This window comes from Lissotriton helveticus (genome assembly GCF_964261635.1).
Source record: "Lissotriton helveticus chromosome 1_1 unlocalized genomic scaffold, aLisHel1.1 SUPER_1_unloc_53, whole genome shotgun sequence".
Lineage (NCBI taxonomy): Eukaryota > Metazoa > Chordata > Amphibia > Caudata > Salamandridae > Lissotriton > Lissotriton helveticus.
The window spans coordinates 126,285-144,144 of NW_027611696.1; the positions used below are offsets into that span (position 1 = coordinate 126,285).

At 37.1% G+C, this 17,860-nt stretch overlaps 1 protein-coding gene across 1 annotated transcript in view; it reads right to left on the minus strand.

The window, feature by feature from the left end:
• Positions 1–17,860, minus strand: part of LOC144806204 (uncharacterized) — a 109,490-nt gene that overhangs the window by 73,676 nt on the left and 17,954 nt on the right. Inside the window, 3 exon segments of the mRNA XM_078672614.1 lie at positions 8,963–9,209; positions 10,547–10,709; positions 11,229–12,488. Coding sequence (XP_078528740.1) covers positions 8,963–9,209; positions 10,547–10,709; positions 11,229–12,488 — 1,670 coding nt within the window.

A 17,860-nucleotide genomic window follows, 5' to 3' on the forward strand; every position in this document is an offset into this window, starting at 1 on the left:
TTTATAAATTGAGTCATACTAATCATAATTATTCAGATATTGTTTATATAAATAGATAAAATATATTATATATTTTCCTAACATTTACAACACACAATAAATACAAACATACATTTTATAATACATAAACAATGTTTCGAACCACTAAACATTTCTTACTGCAAATTATATATATTCCTCCACTTTACAAATATAAAGATAACATTACCTATACTAAATAAGGCCTTACACATTAAATAAACGTTAATTGGCGTCACCCATATAAGGAAAGCAATTAGCATAACAGAGAAAAAAATTCAAATCCACAAATAAAAACAGACTATCAATTTAAACAACCAATCCTATTTCTGAAACAATTAGACTAATACTATATAAACGAGATTACAGCAAACTAAAAATGCAGGATACATCTCCTAACTAAAGGAAGACGAAACTCTGCAGGATTTCTGAAAGAAAACTGATTGACTTCAACATAAACACAGCTACACATATCTAAAGTAAGTACTACTACATTATTAGTCAGCGAAAATGTAACTCTCAAACCTCACACCTATGTTTAAAAGCCAAATACCTAAAATATATGTATTTTTTTTTACTACTTATCCTACAGACAAAAAGAAAATACAGAAGACCTACACAACACCTGGACATCAAAAGTTACATATAAATAAGAAAGTATATATTTGAAATGTAAATTCGACATTTAATAGATAGGTAACTAAATAGAAACTAGCTAAAAACCTCTATCAAAATATCATAAATAGTAATGAAATATTTGTACACATTTTCTCAACTTCCACAGGTACAAAAAGATATACACAGAAAATAACAGTTTGAAGAACATCAACACCTGAAAATATCTACTTTAAATCATCAAAAGATTTACAGGTAAATTAAAAATGTATTAAACTGTATAATTCGATTAGAACATTATTTTTTCTACAAATGTAATGACATTCTCTTTTAATTACCTCCTAGCACTACAATACAATCATGACTGAAGGAGCTAAATTCATTTATTCACAAAAAGGGAAAATGCTTCTTTGTTACATGGGATATGTCTACACTCAAGAGAAACAAAAAGATTTGAAAGTGTTTTGGAAGTGTACGAAATATTATGCCAATAAATGTTACGGTAGAGCTATAACTCAGGAAACTACTGTTACTTATACTAAAGAACATAATCACCCACCCAATGTAACAGAAATCGAGATTAGACAAATGCTAGATTCCCTTAAAGAAGCTAGTACTAGAACTGATCAACCAACAACTGCTATTCTGAAACACCATTTAAGTGTACTTCCCCAACATGCTTCTAGCCAATTTCCATCTATCGAATCCCTTAAAAGAACTGTAGCTAGACAAAAAAGAGCAACATGCACTACTCCTCCCACACCAAAAACTTTAGAAGAAGTCCAAATTCCCCCTGAACTCTCTGTAACTCACAATAAAGAAAATTTTATACTCTATGACAACAAATCTAAAGATAAAAGAATTATACTGTTTGCCACAGCAAACAACATGACTAAACTTACCCAATGCCAAAGTTGGATGATGGACGGTACTTTTTCTGTATGCCCCAAACCTTTTTATCAATTATACACCATCCATGGTCATTTCCAAAATGCAAATATTCCATTCCTTTATGCCCTTCTACCAAACAAACAGCAAGCTACCTATCAAGAAATACTAACTGAAGTCATTCAACATACTAACAACTATTTTCCACAAAAAATTATCATTGACTTTGAAAAAGCAATGATAAACAGCATCCTTAAAACATACCCACACACAGCAATACAAGGTTGCTATTACCATTTTAATCAATGTATCTGGCGACATCTACAAAAATCAACCTTGAGTATCCAATACGCCACTGATAGCACATTTGCTTATCAAATCAAAAAACTCATCGCCCTAGCCTATGTTCCACTAACAGATGTAACTGAGCACTATAACTTATTAATAGACAGCCCCTACTATAAAAGAAACGAAGAAAGACTAAGCCCTATGCTTGACTACTTCGAAGACACATGGGTAGGAAGGCTACACAGATCAGGCCACAGAAGACAACCCAAATACCAAATAGCTTGGTGGAATGTCTACCTTAGCACACTAAATAAGGAAGCAAAAACAAACAATGCAGTTGAAGGATGGCACAATGCCTTCCAAGCAACTACAAGCCGAGGAACGCCTACCCTTCACAAATTAATACAATCCTTACAAAAAGAACAGAGTTACCAGGAGCTCCGAATGGAGCAATCAGTAACTTTGATCGGACCTAAACTCACCAAAGAAACTAAAAAAATGTATAACACACTCCAAAGTCAAGTTACCCTCTATCCAACTAGCAAAGGACTAGAATATCTATCAATGATTGCAAAAACTATTCTTTAAAACATTACATAACTATACACGTTAAATTAAGCATTTTTTTCTAAAATCCTTGATTATAACATGTAACAATTTGCAATTAAATTATCAAATACATAATATTAACATATATAAAATGTATTTAGATAATGTATTTACAAAATGTTACATACAACGTAAGTAAAGCAAAAATTAAAACAGTTTCCCCACCCATTAAATGTTCAGAAAATACTTACATTTCTGTTGCAGCTTCAAATGTAATCCAATTCCAAGCAATCCATACGACACCATAGCAAAAACCCATACAATCCATGGAAGCCCAAAAAAACAATGCAAAAATACAAGCAAATCCATAGCGACTCCTTTCCACTTTAATAGACACGAGATACGATAGAAAACCCGAAAAAAGTAATGTAGAAAAAAAAACGCTCCAGGAAAACTTGAAATCCCAAAAATTTGTGTGCAAAAATAAGAATATATAATACTCGTCACACAACTCTGATCAAAAAAGAAGGAACTCCTCAAAAACAGTGAAACGCGACGATAACCTAGAAAAAAAAATTACATACCCACCCACACAAAAACAGCCATACATATATAAATACACATATTTGTACACCAAACATATTATCTTAGTAACATTTAAACATATTACCTCACCTCACACACCTACAACAAAAACGCAGTAAAAATCAAATATCGTACACTCTACCTAACACCGAACACACAATCTTCTCTTAATAACCCTATCTACATAAACCTAAACACACCACACATACACTAACAATAACTTCATTAACTTGTAAAAAACAATTAAAACAAACTTACCCTCTCTAACACGAAGCAGCATCCAACCGCGATCTGTTGAAGCACCAAATAAGCCTAAGTAACATTACGCGGTTAAAAAGTAGTCCCTGTATACAGCAAAATCCTCTTTAATTTCTATATTCCAACACTTAAAAAAATACACAGAGTATTATATTAAGTGTAAATAATTATTTAAATTGTAGAAAATTATTTCATAAATATTCATTATTTTGAAATAATTATTCAACTGTTATGTGATACTTTAAAAAATATTTGATGATTTATAAATACATTTATAAAATAATCTATATGTAAATAAAATTTGCATCAATAACTTTGTTACAAATAAATTGTTATTAAAAATTGCATGCCCCTCTGGTGGGCCGACAAATGACATCGTTCGAACGTTGGCTCGTATCCAAGGACTCAGATAAACATCTCATATCAGACCTCTATCGGATGCTCTCCCCTGCTGCAGATCCTGATAAGACCGCTGGACAGCGGCGTTGGGAAGCAGAACTTGGCCGATCTCTTTCCTCAGTGGAATGGAACCACATATACTTCAGGGCCGCCCACACTACCCGAAATACCAAAGCCAGGGAATCGGCGATCAAACTAGCTATCTACTGGCATCTTACCCCGGCGAGACTCAATCAAGGCAACCCGACCCGTAGCGCGCTGTGTTGGAGAGGATGTGGCAGCCGGGGTACACTGACTCACCTCCTGTGGGAATGTCCCTCCTTGCAGGAATACTGGAAGGTCGTCCTGGATGACATTGACTCCACGTTCGACACCGAGATCCCACGCTTCCCAGCATACACACTCTTAGGGCTTCCTAATGCACTTACATTCCCCTTGAGATCAACTCGCGGCAAACAGATGGGCATTGCAATGCAGGCAGCCTCGCAACACGTCCTGTCGCTCTGGGGCTCTATTAACCCACCCACCCACACTGGCTGGCTGCACAAGCTGTGGTTCACGTTGGGCATGGAACGGATCCAAGCCACGCTCACGCACACCACTGACACATTCCGCACCACTTGGCAACCGCTCCTGACGTTGCTCTCCAGGGAATTCCACGAAATTACCTGCCCGAAATATCTTCGTATTCTACGGCTCACAGACTGCACTGTGGACCGAACACAACCAGAGGCACCCTGATACATTCTAATTTGCTACAACTCACACGATTACTATAGACGACTGGCGTACTGGTGGGGTGGGGGGGGGGTTGGGTGTTTGGGAGGGAGGTGGGTTCTTAGGGCTGGCTTGTTTCCTTGTCGCCCCGATTGGGGGATTCTTTAGACTTCCAGGCACCACTTTTCCATTTGAGCACGCTTATCTTGCTCACCTACCGCTTCATAGAGAAGACGTGTCTGTCTGTCTCGCTTGCCTAACTTGCCTGTTGATTATCCATTGCTATGCCATGCCTTTTTCTTTTTCTGTTTTAAAACTCAATAAACATACTTTGACATTAAAAATTGCAAATATTATTTTAAACATTATGTATGTATATAAAAACGTATTTTTTCGGTTTATCTATGTAAAAATTAATATTATAAATATGTTCAATATTCATAATATTAATTTAAAAAAAATAACATGACTTTGTAAAAAACTAAAATGTTACTGTTACAAAAGAAATGTACATATTTATCTATGACAATATATTCAATGTCTATGTGAATAAAATATTTGTTATTAAATAAAAAGTACATATTACCAATTTGCTTCTTTAACTATTTAAATTACAATATACGTAAATAAACATAAAATTATGTTAATATCATTTATGTGTTAAAAACATATATATGTACTTCATATATTTTTTAGGATAATAAAAACTGTGTATTAAAAAATGTCAATTGAAATAAAAAATTATTCTCTACTTACAATGTATTGTTTATATGTTAATAAACTGTTTTTCATTTATTGCATTTAACCCTGTGTATGTTTCCTTCTTTATTATTGTATATAAATATTAATTGCATATGAAATATTCTATATAAAAATGCCTTTTAAATTTTAATATTTGTAAAAATGTATTAATCTTTTAAGTACTACAATAACAATAATTATAATGAGAAAATACAATTTCTATGTAATGTAAAAACGTTACTATATTGTCCTACCAATAATAATTATTTATATAAAAAATGTTTTCTTATTTCCACTGCACCAATTATAAACTCACAAAACCATACTACACATTAAAACCATACAAATTACAATTCCCATTTCACCAATTGTAAAGTCATGGAAGGTGCTGGACACTGAACCCATACTAATTACTATTCCCACTCCAGTGGGTGCAAGAGTAGGGAAAGTAAATACTTCATATATTAATAATTAAATAAAAAAATAATATCAATATAATTTATTTAACAAATGATTAACTATTTAATTTAACATAATAATTAATATATTAAAATTACTAATTAACTATCATTATTTATATTACTTACCTATTAATAATAAATTACAACTAATTACCAATAATTTATTAGATAATTAAAAAATTATTTTTTAATTTTTTTCTATTAAATACAATTAAATAAAAGATATATTAACTTTTAACACATACTTTTACAACGCATACCTTTACAACAAAACTTTAACAAAGCAAATACCATTACACCACATTTATTTACAAAGAATGTTTTTACAAAGCAAATACCTTTACAACGCATAACATTACAACATAACTATTTATAATTATATAATATTTTGTTTAATGTATATTAATAGAAATATATTTTATTAAATGTATTAAAAATTAAGTAATTTAATGAAAATTTTAAATTACCTTATTTTTACCCTGTACCCCTCTACCCTAAAACCCCAAACTGACCCTGAACCCTAAAAACACCCCTTTACCCACAAACTGAAAACTGACCCTGAACCCAACAAATACCCCTTTAGCCACAAACTCAAAACTGACCCTGAACCCTAAAAATACCCCTTTAGCGACAAACTGAAAACTGACCCTGACCCCTAAAAATACCCCTTTACCCACAAACTGAAAACTGACCCTGACCCCTAAAAATACCCCTTTACCCAAAAACTGAAAACTGACCCTGACCCCTAAAAATACCCCTTTATCCACAAACTGAAAACTGACCCTGAAACCAAAAAATACCCCTTTACCCAAATACTGAAAACTGACCCTGACCCCTAAAAATACCCCTTTACCCACAAACAGAAAACTGACCCTGAAACCTAAAAATACCCCTTTACCCAAAAACTGAAAACTGACCCTGAACCCTAAAAATACCCCTTTACCCACAAACTGAAAACTGACCCTGACCCCTAAAAATACCCCTTTACCCACAAACAGAAAACTGACCCTGAAACCTAAAAATACCCCTTTACCCAAAAACTGAAAACTGACCCTGAACCCTAAAAAAAACCCTTTACCCACAAACTGAAAACTGACCCTGAACCCTTAAAATACCCCTTTACCCAAACACTGAAAACTGACCCTGCACACTAAATATACCCCTTAATCCCCAAACTGAAAACTGACCCTGAACACTAAAACGACCCCTTTACCCAAATACTGAAAACTGACCAAGAACACTAAAAATACCCCTTTACCCAACAATCCAAAGCTATAACATTTTTTATATAATTACATACTTACCAACACTTACGTTGTAATGGTATGCATTGTAAAAATACCTGCATAGTTAAAACATTTAATCTAAATACATGCGTTACTATGGTTTTAGCGTTGTAAAAGTTTCATTGTAAAGGTAGTGCATTTTAAACGTTGTGTGCTAAACGTTTTATACCTTAATTAAATATTAATATTTCCTTATTTATTATTATATTACTTCCCAATCTATTCCCCTATCAACAAACAACCCACTCCAGAAAAGTAAAAATGTAATGTAACATAATTAGCAATTAAACAATTAGATTACATTATTTACCAATTATTTTTTAAATAATGAACATTAATTTTTTAATGAGCAATTAATTAAATATTACTACCAATTAATAAAATTGCATATTTAATTGATTATAATTTAATTACTTCCCACCCTATTTCCCTATAAACTCACAACCCCCTACATAACATAAATTACTTAAAATAACATAAATAGCAATTACTCAATTAAATTATATTATTTACCAATTAAAATTTAAATAATTAAAATACATTATTTAAGTTACAATTATTATAATATTACAACCAATTAATATTTTTAACTTTTGTAAATAATAATAATAAAATTACTTACCACCCTATTCCCCTATAAACCCACAACTCGCTACATGACATAAAATTTATAAAGTTACATAATTAGCTATTATTCAATTAAATTAATTACCAAATAAATGTATTAAAATTAAAATATATGATTTACTGAACAATTATTTAAATTTAAACACCAATTAATACATTTACATATTTAATTATTTACAATTAAATTACTTCCCACCCTATTCCCCTATAAACCCACAACCCGCTACATGACATAAAACATTAAATTTTATATTTTTAACAATTATTCAATTAAATTAAATAAATTACCAATTAAGTTATATATAAAATTCACATTTTTTATTTAATTAACAATTAATTAAATATTAATACCAATTAATTAATTAACATATTTAATTATTTATAATTAAATTACTTCCCACCCTATTCCCCTATAAACCCACAACCCGCTACATGACATAAATTATTTAAATGAGCATAATTAGCAAATAATCTATTAAATTAAATTAATTACAAATTAAATATTATATATTAAATTAAATTTTAAATTAACTATTAATTAAATATTCATACCAATTAATAGATTTACATATTTAATTAATTATATTTAAAATACTTCCCACCCTATTCCCCTAAAAACCCACTACCCGCTCCTAGAAATTATTATAGTAATTTAATAATTTTTTTAAATTATTAATTATTTTTTTAATTATTTCTATATAAAAAAACAAAAAAATACAATATATTTTAACAATAAATGTATTTATAAAACATTAAAACAGTGTACATTTAACTATTAGATATTATTTATATCCATATTAAGAGTCGATATCATGACAGTCGATATCATGACAGTCGATAACACAACTTTCGATATTTTTAAACTACTAAACAAATCGATATTTTTTTCTAACGATATTACTTACTCGATATTTTATCTATCGATATTTTTTTACATACATAACAATCGATAAAAAAAACATCGATATTACTTACCTCGATATTAATGCCATCTCGATATTCTGGAGTCGATATTATGTCCATTCGAAATAAAACACTCGATATTAAGACTGTACACCAAATAAATCACATGAAACTTCTGTTGAGTTGGTTGAAGTTTATTCGAAGAGCAACGAGCCACCGCACCATACATTGGCACAGGGAAACTCCAACTGGCAATTTACAGAACTTGAACAACATAAACTCCATGACAACAAGAGAGTTCCAGAGAAGGAACACAGTAAGCACAAGCAAATACAACATTATCTCTTTTTTTCCAAAGAAAAGTAAGCAATTACCACATTATAAAAGAACAGGAAGAACAAAAAAAAACAAGAAAAGAAAGAGAAGACAAGTAAAATAAACAAAATGAGAAACCAAAAGTCTAACGAAGTTTCCACGGAAGACGGGTCACACGTGAAGACTTCCTTACAGAACCACCACTCATGGGACACACTTCAGGGACACAAGTCGGTGCCGGTGGTAAAGACTTATCCACCAGATCAGAAAACTCAGGTTGAGAGTCACGATTGGAACATGCTCCACTGTCACCTACTTCCACCTTGATGACTTTGCAAAGATTCCACCAATGACCACCTTCCACCATGATTGCATTTCCACACACTTTCTCAACACAAACAGGTTCACCAAATGAGTCACAACCTTTCTTGACTGTCCTATAATTCTTCACACGCACCATATAACCAGGAGAAATATTAACAGTTTTAGTGGATTTCTTGTCATCATATCTATAGGCCATTTTGTCTTGGGCAGTTTTAACACGCATCTGCAACTCTTCCTGATTTACAAAAAGAGAAGGAACTTTTTGAGCAACTGTTCTCAAACGCCAGGCAGTATAAAGTGTTGATGTGGGTAATCTTCCTCTGAGGGAAACAAAAGGAGCAACCTTTGTTACAGAATGCGGGGTCGTGCGATAAAACCAAATCATGGATCTCACAGCATTCTCCACATCAAAATTGTTTCCTTTGGCCCACTTTATACACTCCAATAACACACGATTCATTCTCTCAACTTGACCATTCGTTTGAGGATGCCCCACTGAACTCCTCAAGTGCTTCACACCAGATTCCGACAAAAAGACACGCATTTCAGCATTAACAAATTGGACACCATTGTCAGAAACTAGCGTCTCAGGAAAACCTTCCCTCATAAAAATTTCTCTTAGAAAAAGAATAGCACAATTAGCAGTGGGATTGGCACAAAATTTAACCTCAAGCCATTTGCTATGAAAGTCCATTAGCACAAAAGCAAATCTTAAATGTGAAGGGAGAAAATTAAAAGGACCAACAAGATCAATACCAATTTTCAGCCAAAGTTTAGAAGGAAAAGGAATAGGCTGCAAAGGAGAACAACAACTTTCAAGCCTTTCTCAGCAGAAGCACATACACAACACGCCTTGACTCTTTCGTGCACATCCCCATCCATTGAAGGCCACCAGTAGTGCAACCTCAATCGTCTCTTCGTCATTGTGACCCCAAGGTGACCATCATGAGCCCTATCTATCAAATTCGCTCGTAGATTCAGAGGAGGTATGCATCTGTCATCCCTCATGACAACCCCATCTTCTATTGAAAGCTCTTCAGAAACCTTCCAAAAAGGTTGAATATGGGAAGGTAGATTTTTTTCTTTAGGCCAACCAGCAACAATATAATCTTTGACTTTCAGCAAAGTTATGTCAGAATTCATAGCATCCATCCATTCATTTTCAGAACAACTAACATTTCCTACAGCATCTAAAGTAGCAATAAAACAATACTCTCTATCCTCATCCAAATCTGTACCTTCATTTTCTTGTAAAGGAAGTCTAGAGAGCATATCAGCTGTACAATTGTCCTTGCCGGGTATATGTTTTGCAACAAACTGATATTGCAACAAGTTGGTCGTAAGATGAGCTATGCGTGGTGTGGCATACTTAACACGATCACCAGACAAAATGTAAACCAAAGGCTTATGGTCAGTCTGAATTACAAACTTCCTTCCCCAAATAGAAGTCCGAAACTTTTCTCAGGCCCAATAACAAGCAAGCAGCTCTTTTTCGATCACTGAATAATTAATTTCAGGATCCCTTAAGACCCTTGAAGCATAACTAATAGTGACCTCTTTTCCGTCAATTACCTGAGTAAGCACTGCTCCCAGACCATAATTACTTGCGTCAACTGTAATGATACAACTAACACTGGGGTCATAAGCCTTCAAAATCTTAGCATTCACCAATTCAGATTTAACCAAATCAAAAGTTGACTGACAGAGCTCATCCCAAACAAAAGTAACACTGGATCTGAGCATATTAGACAGAGACTTCATTTTACAGGCATAATTCGGGATAAAACGTGAATAAAATTCACATAAACCCAAAAATGAACGTAACTCATCTTTATTCCTTGGTACAGGACAATCAACAACAGCTTTAACCAAACCGGGTCTAGGGGAAACACCCAAACCAGAGACCAAATGACCCAGAAACTCAACTTCTTTTTTCCAAAACTCACATTTGCTCTTTTTAACAACAATCCCTTTGTCATCAAACTTCCTGAGAACAGACCTGAGAGTATAATCATGTTGATCTAAAAATTTGTCAAAAATCAAAACATCGTCTTGAAAAATTACTACTCCCTTGACATCTTTGAGAACACTCTGCATGATTCTTTGAAAAACTGAGGCCGCAGAAGCAAGCCCGAACGGCATTCTACAAAATTGAAATGTCCCAAAGGGAGAATTAAAAGCAGTGTAATGTCTTGATTCATCCTCCAACACAATTTGGTGGTACGCGGAGGCTAAATCAATTTTTGAAAACTACTGCGCATCTCTCAGCTCTTCCAGCAAATCACCAATCTTTGGAAGTGGATGGGCATCCACCCAGATCTCCTTATTAAGACTCCTGAGATCACAACAAAGACGAATCTCTCCATTCCTTTTACGTGCCACCACCAAAGGACTAAGCCATAAACTAGACTCTATTGGCTCTATAATACCATTTTTCTCCAGTCTCTCAAGTTCAGTTTTAAGGTCAGCTCTCAAACTAAAAGGTACAGACCTTACTTTATGTTTCACTGGTACTGCATCACTTTTAACTTTGATCCTATGTGTAAATCCTGCAATTTCACCAAGTGAATCAGAAAAAACTCTGGGAAACTCTTTCTCCAGACACGATGAAACAGGCATATCCAGCACAACAAGTACTTGTTCTTTAGCACCCGGTCTCAATAACATACCAAACAGACCCTGATGGTACCAACCCAAGATGTTCAAACCAGGCACAGCCACGTAAATCTTCCCCTGTATCCTCCTATCCTTGAACTGCAAAACGTCTTCAATGTAGCCCTCCAAAACTATCTTGCGACCCTCATAGGAGACAGGTGCCCTGTCTGGAGGAAACAACTCTCTATCTGCCCAAGATTGCTTGAATAAATCCAAAGAGATCATGGTTATCCTCGCTCTAGAGTCTACAAGAAGCTTTAAACAAACATCACCTACCATAATATCCACATAGGGATCTACACATTCTGAAGGATCCCCAGTCACAATACCATCTTCAGTAACAGTGACAATCATGTCCTTAAATTCTTTCACCATTTCACATTCCGAGACTTGCTCATCCTCCATCACACAACTGACTTTCTCAGATTTACTCAAACTGGCTTGGCAAACTTTAGCCAAATGACCAAATTTCCCACACTTATAACACTTCGCATTTTTACCAGGACAAAAACTATTTTCTTTGGAATGTGGAGGATAACCACATCTATAACACATATTTTTCTTAAAAGAACTCTTTTCATTGAACCTCTCTTTCTTAATAAAACTGGACTTAGATGCTTGCGAAACAACTGCATTTACACTTTCTTTTTGGACATCAGTTTTGCTCAATTCTTTAATAGAAGTTTGTGCCAGCTCAAGACTTTTTGCTACCTTTATTATTTCTTCTAAAGTTGGATTTCCCATGGTAAGTAGTTTCTGTTGAATATGTTTGTCGCCGCAGTGTGCGATGAACTGATCCCTCACCAATTGATCTCTGAAGTCACCAAACTGACATTCAGCACAAAGTTTACGTAAGGCACTTAAATAGGAATCAACATCCTCACTCTGTAGTTGCGCTCTCTTAAAAAAACTTGTGTCTTAATACGACTAAACTTGGTTGCACATCAAATTTGATAACAAGCTTCTTTATCGTTTCTTGATATTCATCAATGATCTCACCCTCAGCAAGAACCAAATCAGGCAAATGCTTGTACACCTCCCTCCCCTCAAATCCCAAACAGTTCAAGAGTAAGAATTTCTTTCCCTCAGACCTGTATCTTGAAGCACCAATGGCGCCAATATAGGTGTCGAAAGCATCAAACCACTGCCTCCATTGAATTTGTGGAGTACCAGGACTCTCTAAGAAGGGAGGAGGTTGATTGACAGATTGCATATTGAGCAAAATACGACAAAAAATCAAATAAAGAAGAAACACACAACCTTTTTGTCAAACCACAATTGATCTAAACATATGCCAAGTTAGCAATAAAATTAGAAACTATAAAGGTTATCATATAGAGCTATATGAGCAAGAATTGTCACGGAAATCGAGTTGTAGTACAAATAAAAATACTATCTTACTACAACTCAACGAACGCTGGATGTGAGTAAACACAGCTTAGCAGTTCTGAGAGACAATACCAGTCACGATGTCTATCTTCCTTCGGGAAATATGAGACAGTTAATTACACAGGCTGGTAAAAAAAACGAATAGTTCATGACGCTCTGAAAATGTACTCAAGCACTCTGAAGAATGACGAGTAACGCTCTGTGAATTCCCGGACTCCTTCTTATGACGCGCTATGCTTTCGCCAACTCCTGTTGTACGTTCGACAACGTCATCAGTCGGGAAAGGCGCTGAAGCAGAGACGATCTCTACGCTGAAGAATGACGAGTGACGCTCTGTGAATTCCCGGACTCCTTCTTATGACGCGCTGTGCCTTCGCTGATGAAGAACAAATGACGCTCCGTGCATTCCCGAACTCCCTTTTATGACGCGCTATGCTTTCGCCAACTCCTGTTGTACGTTCGACAACGTCATCAGTCGGGAAAGGCGCTGAAGCAGAGACGATCTCGCTGCTCTTTACAACGGTCACTGCGCCTCAAATCCAAACATGAAGCGTGAATCGCAAGCTTCAACCAAATAGGTGATATCTGCGATATTGAAATTTTCAACGATGAACTTATTAATGGTAAATGTGAAAAGCAGCAAAATCGGATGTCCGCGGTCCCTCTTTTTTTTTAATATTTGAAATGACCCACCCTTGAACCTCCTCACCTTTTAAGATAGAGCCGGAAAAACTTCCGCTGGGGAAACTAAATTCCCTTTCAAACTTACTGCCGCTGGAGAAGGCGGTAGGGTCATAGGGTTAATCAGCAGTCCTGAAAATTCAACTTCTTCAGTAGATTGTAGCAGTCATGAAATTCAGCATAGAAATCACACAGCAGTGGCTCGTTTTATATTGACCCCAAGTCCTCGTCGCCAAAATTATGTTGTGGGTGTCAAATAAATCCCATGAAACTTCTGTTGAGTTGGTTGAAGTTTATTCGAAGAGCAACAAGCCACCGCACCATACATTGGCACAGGGAAACTCCAACTGGCAATTTACAGAACTTGAACAACAGAAACTCCATGACAACAAGAGAGTTCCAGAGAAGGAACACAGTAAGCACAAGCAAATACAACAATAACCCATAAACCTCTTGAGATCTGGGTGAATATACTATAAATGACAACAATATCTCAAAAGGTAACAATAGGGGAGTCAGTTATATTAGTATGTAAAATACATTACGCGGAAGGAGACAGCGGGAGACTCACGTAAAGTTTTGCAAAAGTGCACATGGCATAATATATATGGAAAAAGGTTTAGATATGGTACAGTTGTAACGGCACTGTAAGCATGAAATGCATAGGCAGCCCAACTTGGACTTGGTGCACAATTACACTCGTGACACATAGACGTGGCGACGCAAGTGACAAGGTGAGAACAGAGGAACTGCGCGTGGTGACAAGTGAATAATATATACAAGTGACTGTGAGGTTCAGCACGGATTGATTCACAAAGGTTGCGTGGGGATAGATGGAAGCAATTTAGTTAGAACCACACGAAGTTGAGGCACCTCCAATTGCGCTGTGGGGTCGATGACGTTTAGATCCTAGGAACTCAGGTTCATCATAAGGATGGGGCTGCTGTCTTAGGAAGTGCTGTACACGGGAGAAGTAAGACGTGTCAGGGTGTGGATGGGAAAACTGGAAGGAGCGCGTAGTGAAACCAATCTAGGCGCAGGGGGGCCTGCTTGTGGGTCAGGCTAACAGTGGTACCTGTTGTAGCGCACCAAGGTGGCGCGAGATAGGAACGATGGGCGGGAGTCAGTGGGGTTGCAGGAGAGGCATGACTGGCAACTGGGAGGGTGGGCTCTGGACCTAAGGAGGACTATCTAGAGCAGAACAATCTGCTGAGGAGGAAATGGCCATATGAGCGCAGGGAGGGTCTCGAGAGACTGCAGGGGCTGGCATGCGAGGGCGGGGAAAGCAGTGATTATCCCAGGGTGGGTGAAAACTCAGGTCGGTATGTTGAGCCAGGGGAAGCCGAAAGCAGTGTTGACGGAGAGCAAGTACCTGCATGCTTGACTTCCAAGGTGGGATGTGGCCGATGTGCTCACAGGCTGTACGGCATTGCGTGGGTGGTCCAATGCCAATTGCATCTAAAAGGGAAGGGGCAACTGTTGAGGGGGAGCACTCTTACCTGGGCAAAGGCTAGCGGAAAAGTAGTACTGTCGGGCCGTTAGGGGAGCGGGTGGGGCACCACAGGAGCAAACGTGGCTATCCCGGTGGCCGGTGGGTGGAATTCTTCGTTCGTCAAGGGCAAACGTGCCGATCCTTAAGGCTGGAAAGGAAGAGGACCGGCGGCATCAGGATCAGCGGGGGAATTATAATGAGGGGTGGGCAGGCTGGGCGCATGTGAGGTGACTTACCGGGGAGAAGAGCGAAGTAAATCCAGGCGGTGGGGAGCGGCACGTGTGTCAGCCGTAAACCGCCACAGTCGTGTCCGGTTACGCTGTACGTTCAAGGGGAGCCGTACAAGTATAGCAAAAGCGGTCATGTGACCGTGGAATCAGGGTGTGTCTGTTAGGTGGGTCTAGGTCTGTGTGGAAGGCGGGGCTAAGTGGTGGGTGGGTGTGTTGAGCATGGCCCGTCTAAGAGCAGAGGCTGACAGGGAGGGCTGTGGGGGCGTGACAGGGGGTGGAAATGAGGAAATGGAATGTGCGTCAGTCAAGGAATATGTGAAAAGCGAGGGGCCATGATTCTTCGAGGTGCAGAATGAATTTACATGATATTATGGTGCACACTTGAATCAACAATGGAGCAGACAACTTTATTGAGTGAACAACATGACTGGTGTCTGCATGGTGGTTATTAAGTGACTGTAATAAAGTGATACAAAGGTGTTACATGAGGGCATTGAAAATCAAGTAACTGCATATAACAACCTCAAAATTATACAGTCAAAATACATTGGTATGGAACGGCTGGTCGGACAACCTTCAAGTTTGGTCCACAGACTTGACAGAACAAGAAAGGAATAGGTGAATGGAAATTGTAGCATTCAAAGAGAGACCACGTTTGTCAATTTTCAGGGGGGTCGTACTGAAGTGGTGTTACAATAGGATGGTACTGTTCCATTCATCAATGGTGTTAAGGCCCTGGTTCACAGAGTTGCAAATAGTGATCCATTTGCATTCACTCTTGTTCAAGAGGGCTCTGAGGTTGACACCTCTGAGTGGTAGTGTGGGTTGATCAATCACCTGCCAGGTGTTGTCAGTTACATAGTGTACCTTCTCAATGTAGTGGGACACAAGTGGGGCTATCAAACCTTTGCAATGTATCCTGCTCTTGTGCTGGATTATTTTCTGTTTGATCATTTGTGTGGTTTGGCCAATGTATATGAGGTCACAGGGACAGCGGATGGCATAGATGACATTTTGTGATCTGCAATTGGTGAACGTGTTGAGTTTGTAGGTGGTATTATTGGTTTTGAACTCTTTAGCGTTACATGTAAGGTCACATACAATGCAAGACTGGCATTTGTAATGTCCCACGATTGGTGGTAGTCCCCAGGCTGCAGAGAGGGTGTTCTGTCGAGTGGGTTGAGTAGGCCATGTGATTGCATCTACTAGGTGGGTGAATAGATTGTCCCCTCGACTGTACGAAAAGAGAGGAGTTTCTCTAAACGATTCCTGAGTTCGCAGAAGGGACCAGTTGCGTTTGATGATCTTGCTCACTTGGTTGCAGGAGGGGCTACATTTGGAAACAAAAGGTATGCGACTCATGGCTTTCTTGGGTTGGGGGGTAAGGAGGTTCTCACGGTGACAATACCAAGCCCGTTTGCAGGCCCTGGAGATGAGGCGTTTGGGGTATCCCCTGTCAAGTAAATTTTGGATGAGGGAAATAGTGAGTCTGATGGTGGTGGAGTAAAGAAAATAGAGGGCAAAAAAATAAGTTGAAAACACGTGTCGGCTGTCTTTCTGTTTCTAAACCTGACTTGAAATAAAAGAAAAGAATACCAAGACGTATACTTATTTTCTCAGTATATATGACACAGAAGAACTGAATTTGGGGATTCAACTACCCCTGCAATTCTTATACAGAAGAGCACAAAACCAATCACACATTGCATTCATTTATTTAGGGTGGTATCTGGGTGAAACCACCATTTTGGTTTGTGCTACATCTATTTGGGTCATGACCTTTGTGTGTGAGCCCTGGTAACACCCATCAATTCTACACTCTAAATTCCCAAAGCAGTAGTTAGTTTCTTTAAAACAAACACACAAAAAACAATTACCTTACAAAAAAAGGAAACATACAAAAATACCTTCCCAGAACATTTAAACTGAATTACGAAAGTAGAAAAAAAGCACCCAGTTGCTAACAAATCAATATTTTATCAATTTATTTACATAACATGACATTGTTTAAAGGCATATATTGGTAAGAATGACATCAATTCCACAAAAAACAGGTAAGTATTCGTATAAAACAATGAAAAATGTCAGACATATATGTAGAAACAATTATATTGTGGAACACCAGTCCATAGAACTTCTAAAGGAATGGCAAAGCAGTTTTTGTAATTGCAGATTTCCCCATATGTTAGAGGTATGGCAAGGGAAGGGTACTGATGGGCCAAACAGGACAATACATAGATGTGGCAAAATCCTTTATGCCCCCAACTGTTTGCGCCTTGGGTGGCATCTCCTCTCGCAGATGTTATTGATGGATTTCAACTCTTCTTGTTTATGGGTCTCCTCAGGACATGGACAGCGACTGTTGGGTGGTATTTTCAAAAGAATTAAAGTGTGAGCACACCCAGGATCTTTCAGTTCAAGGAGTGGTAGAAATACCCT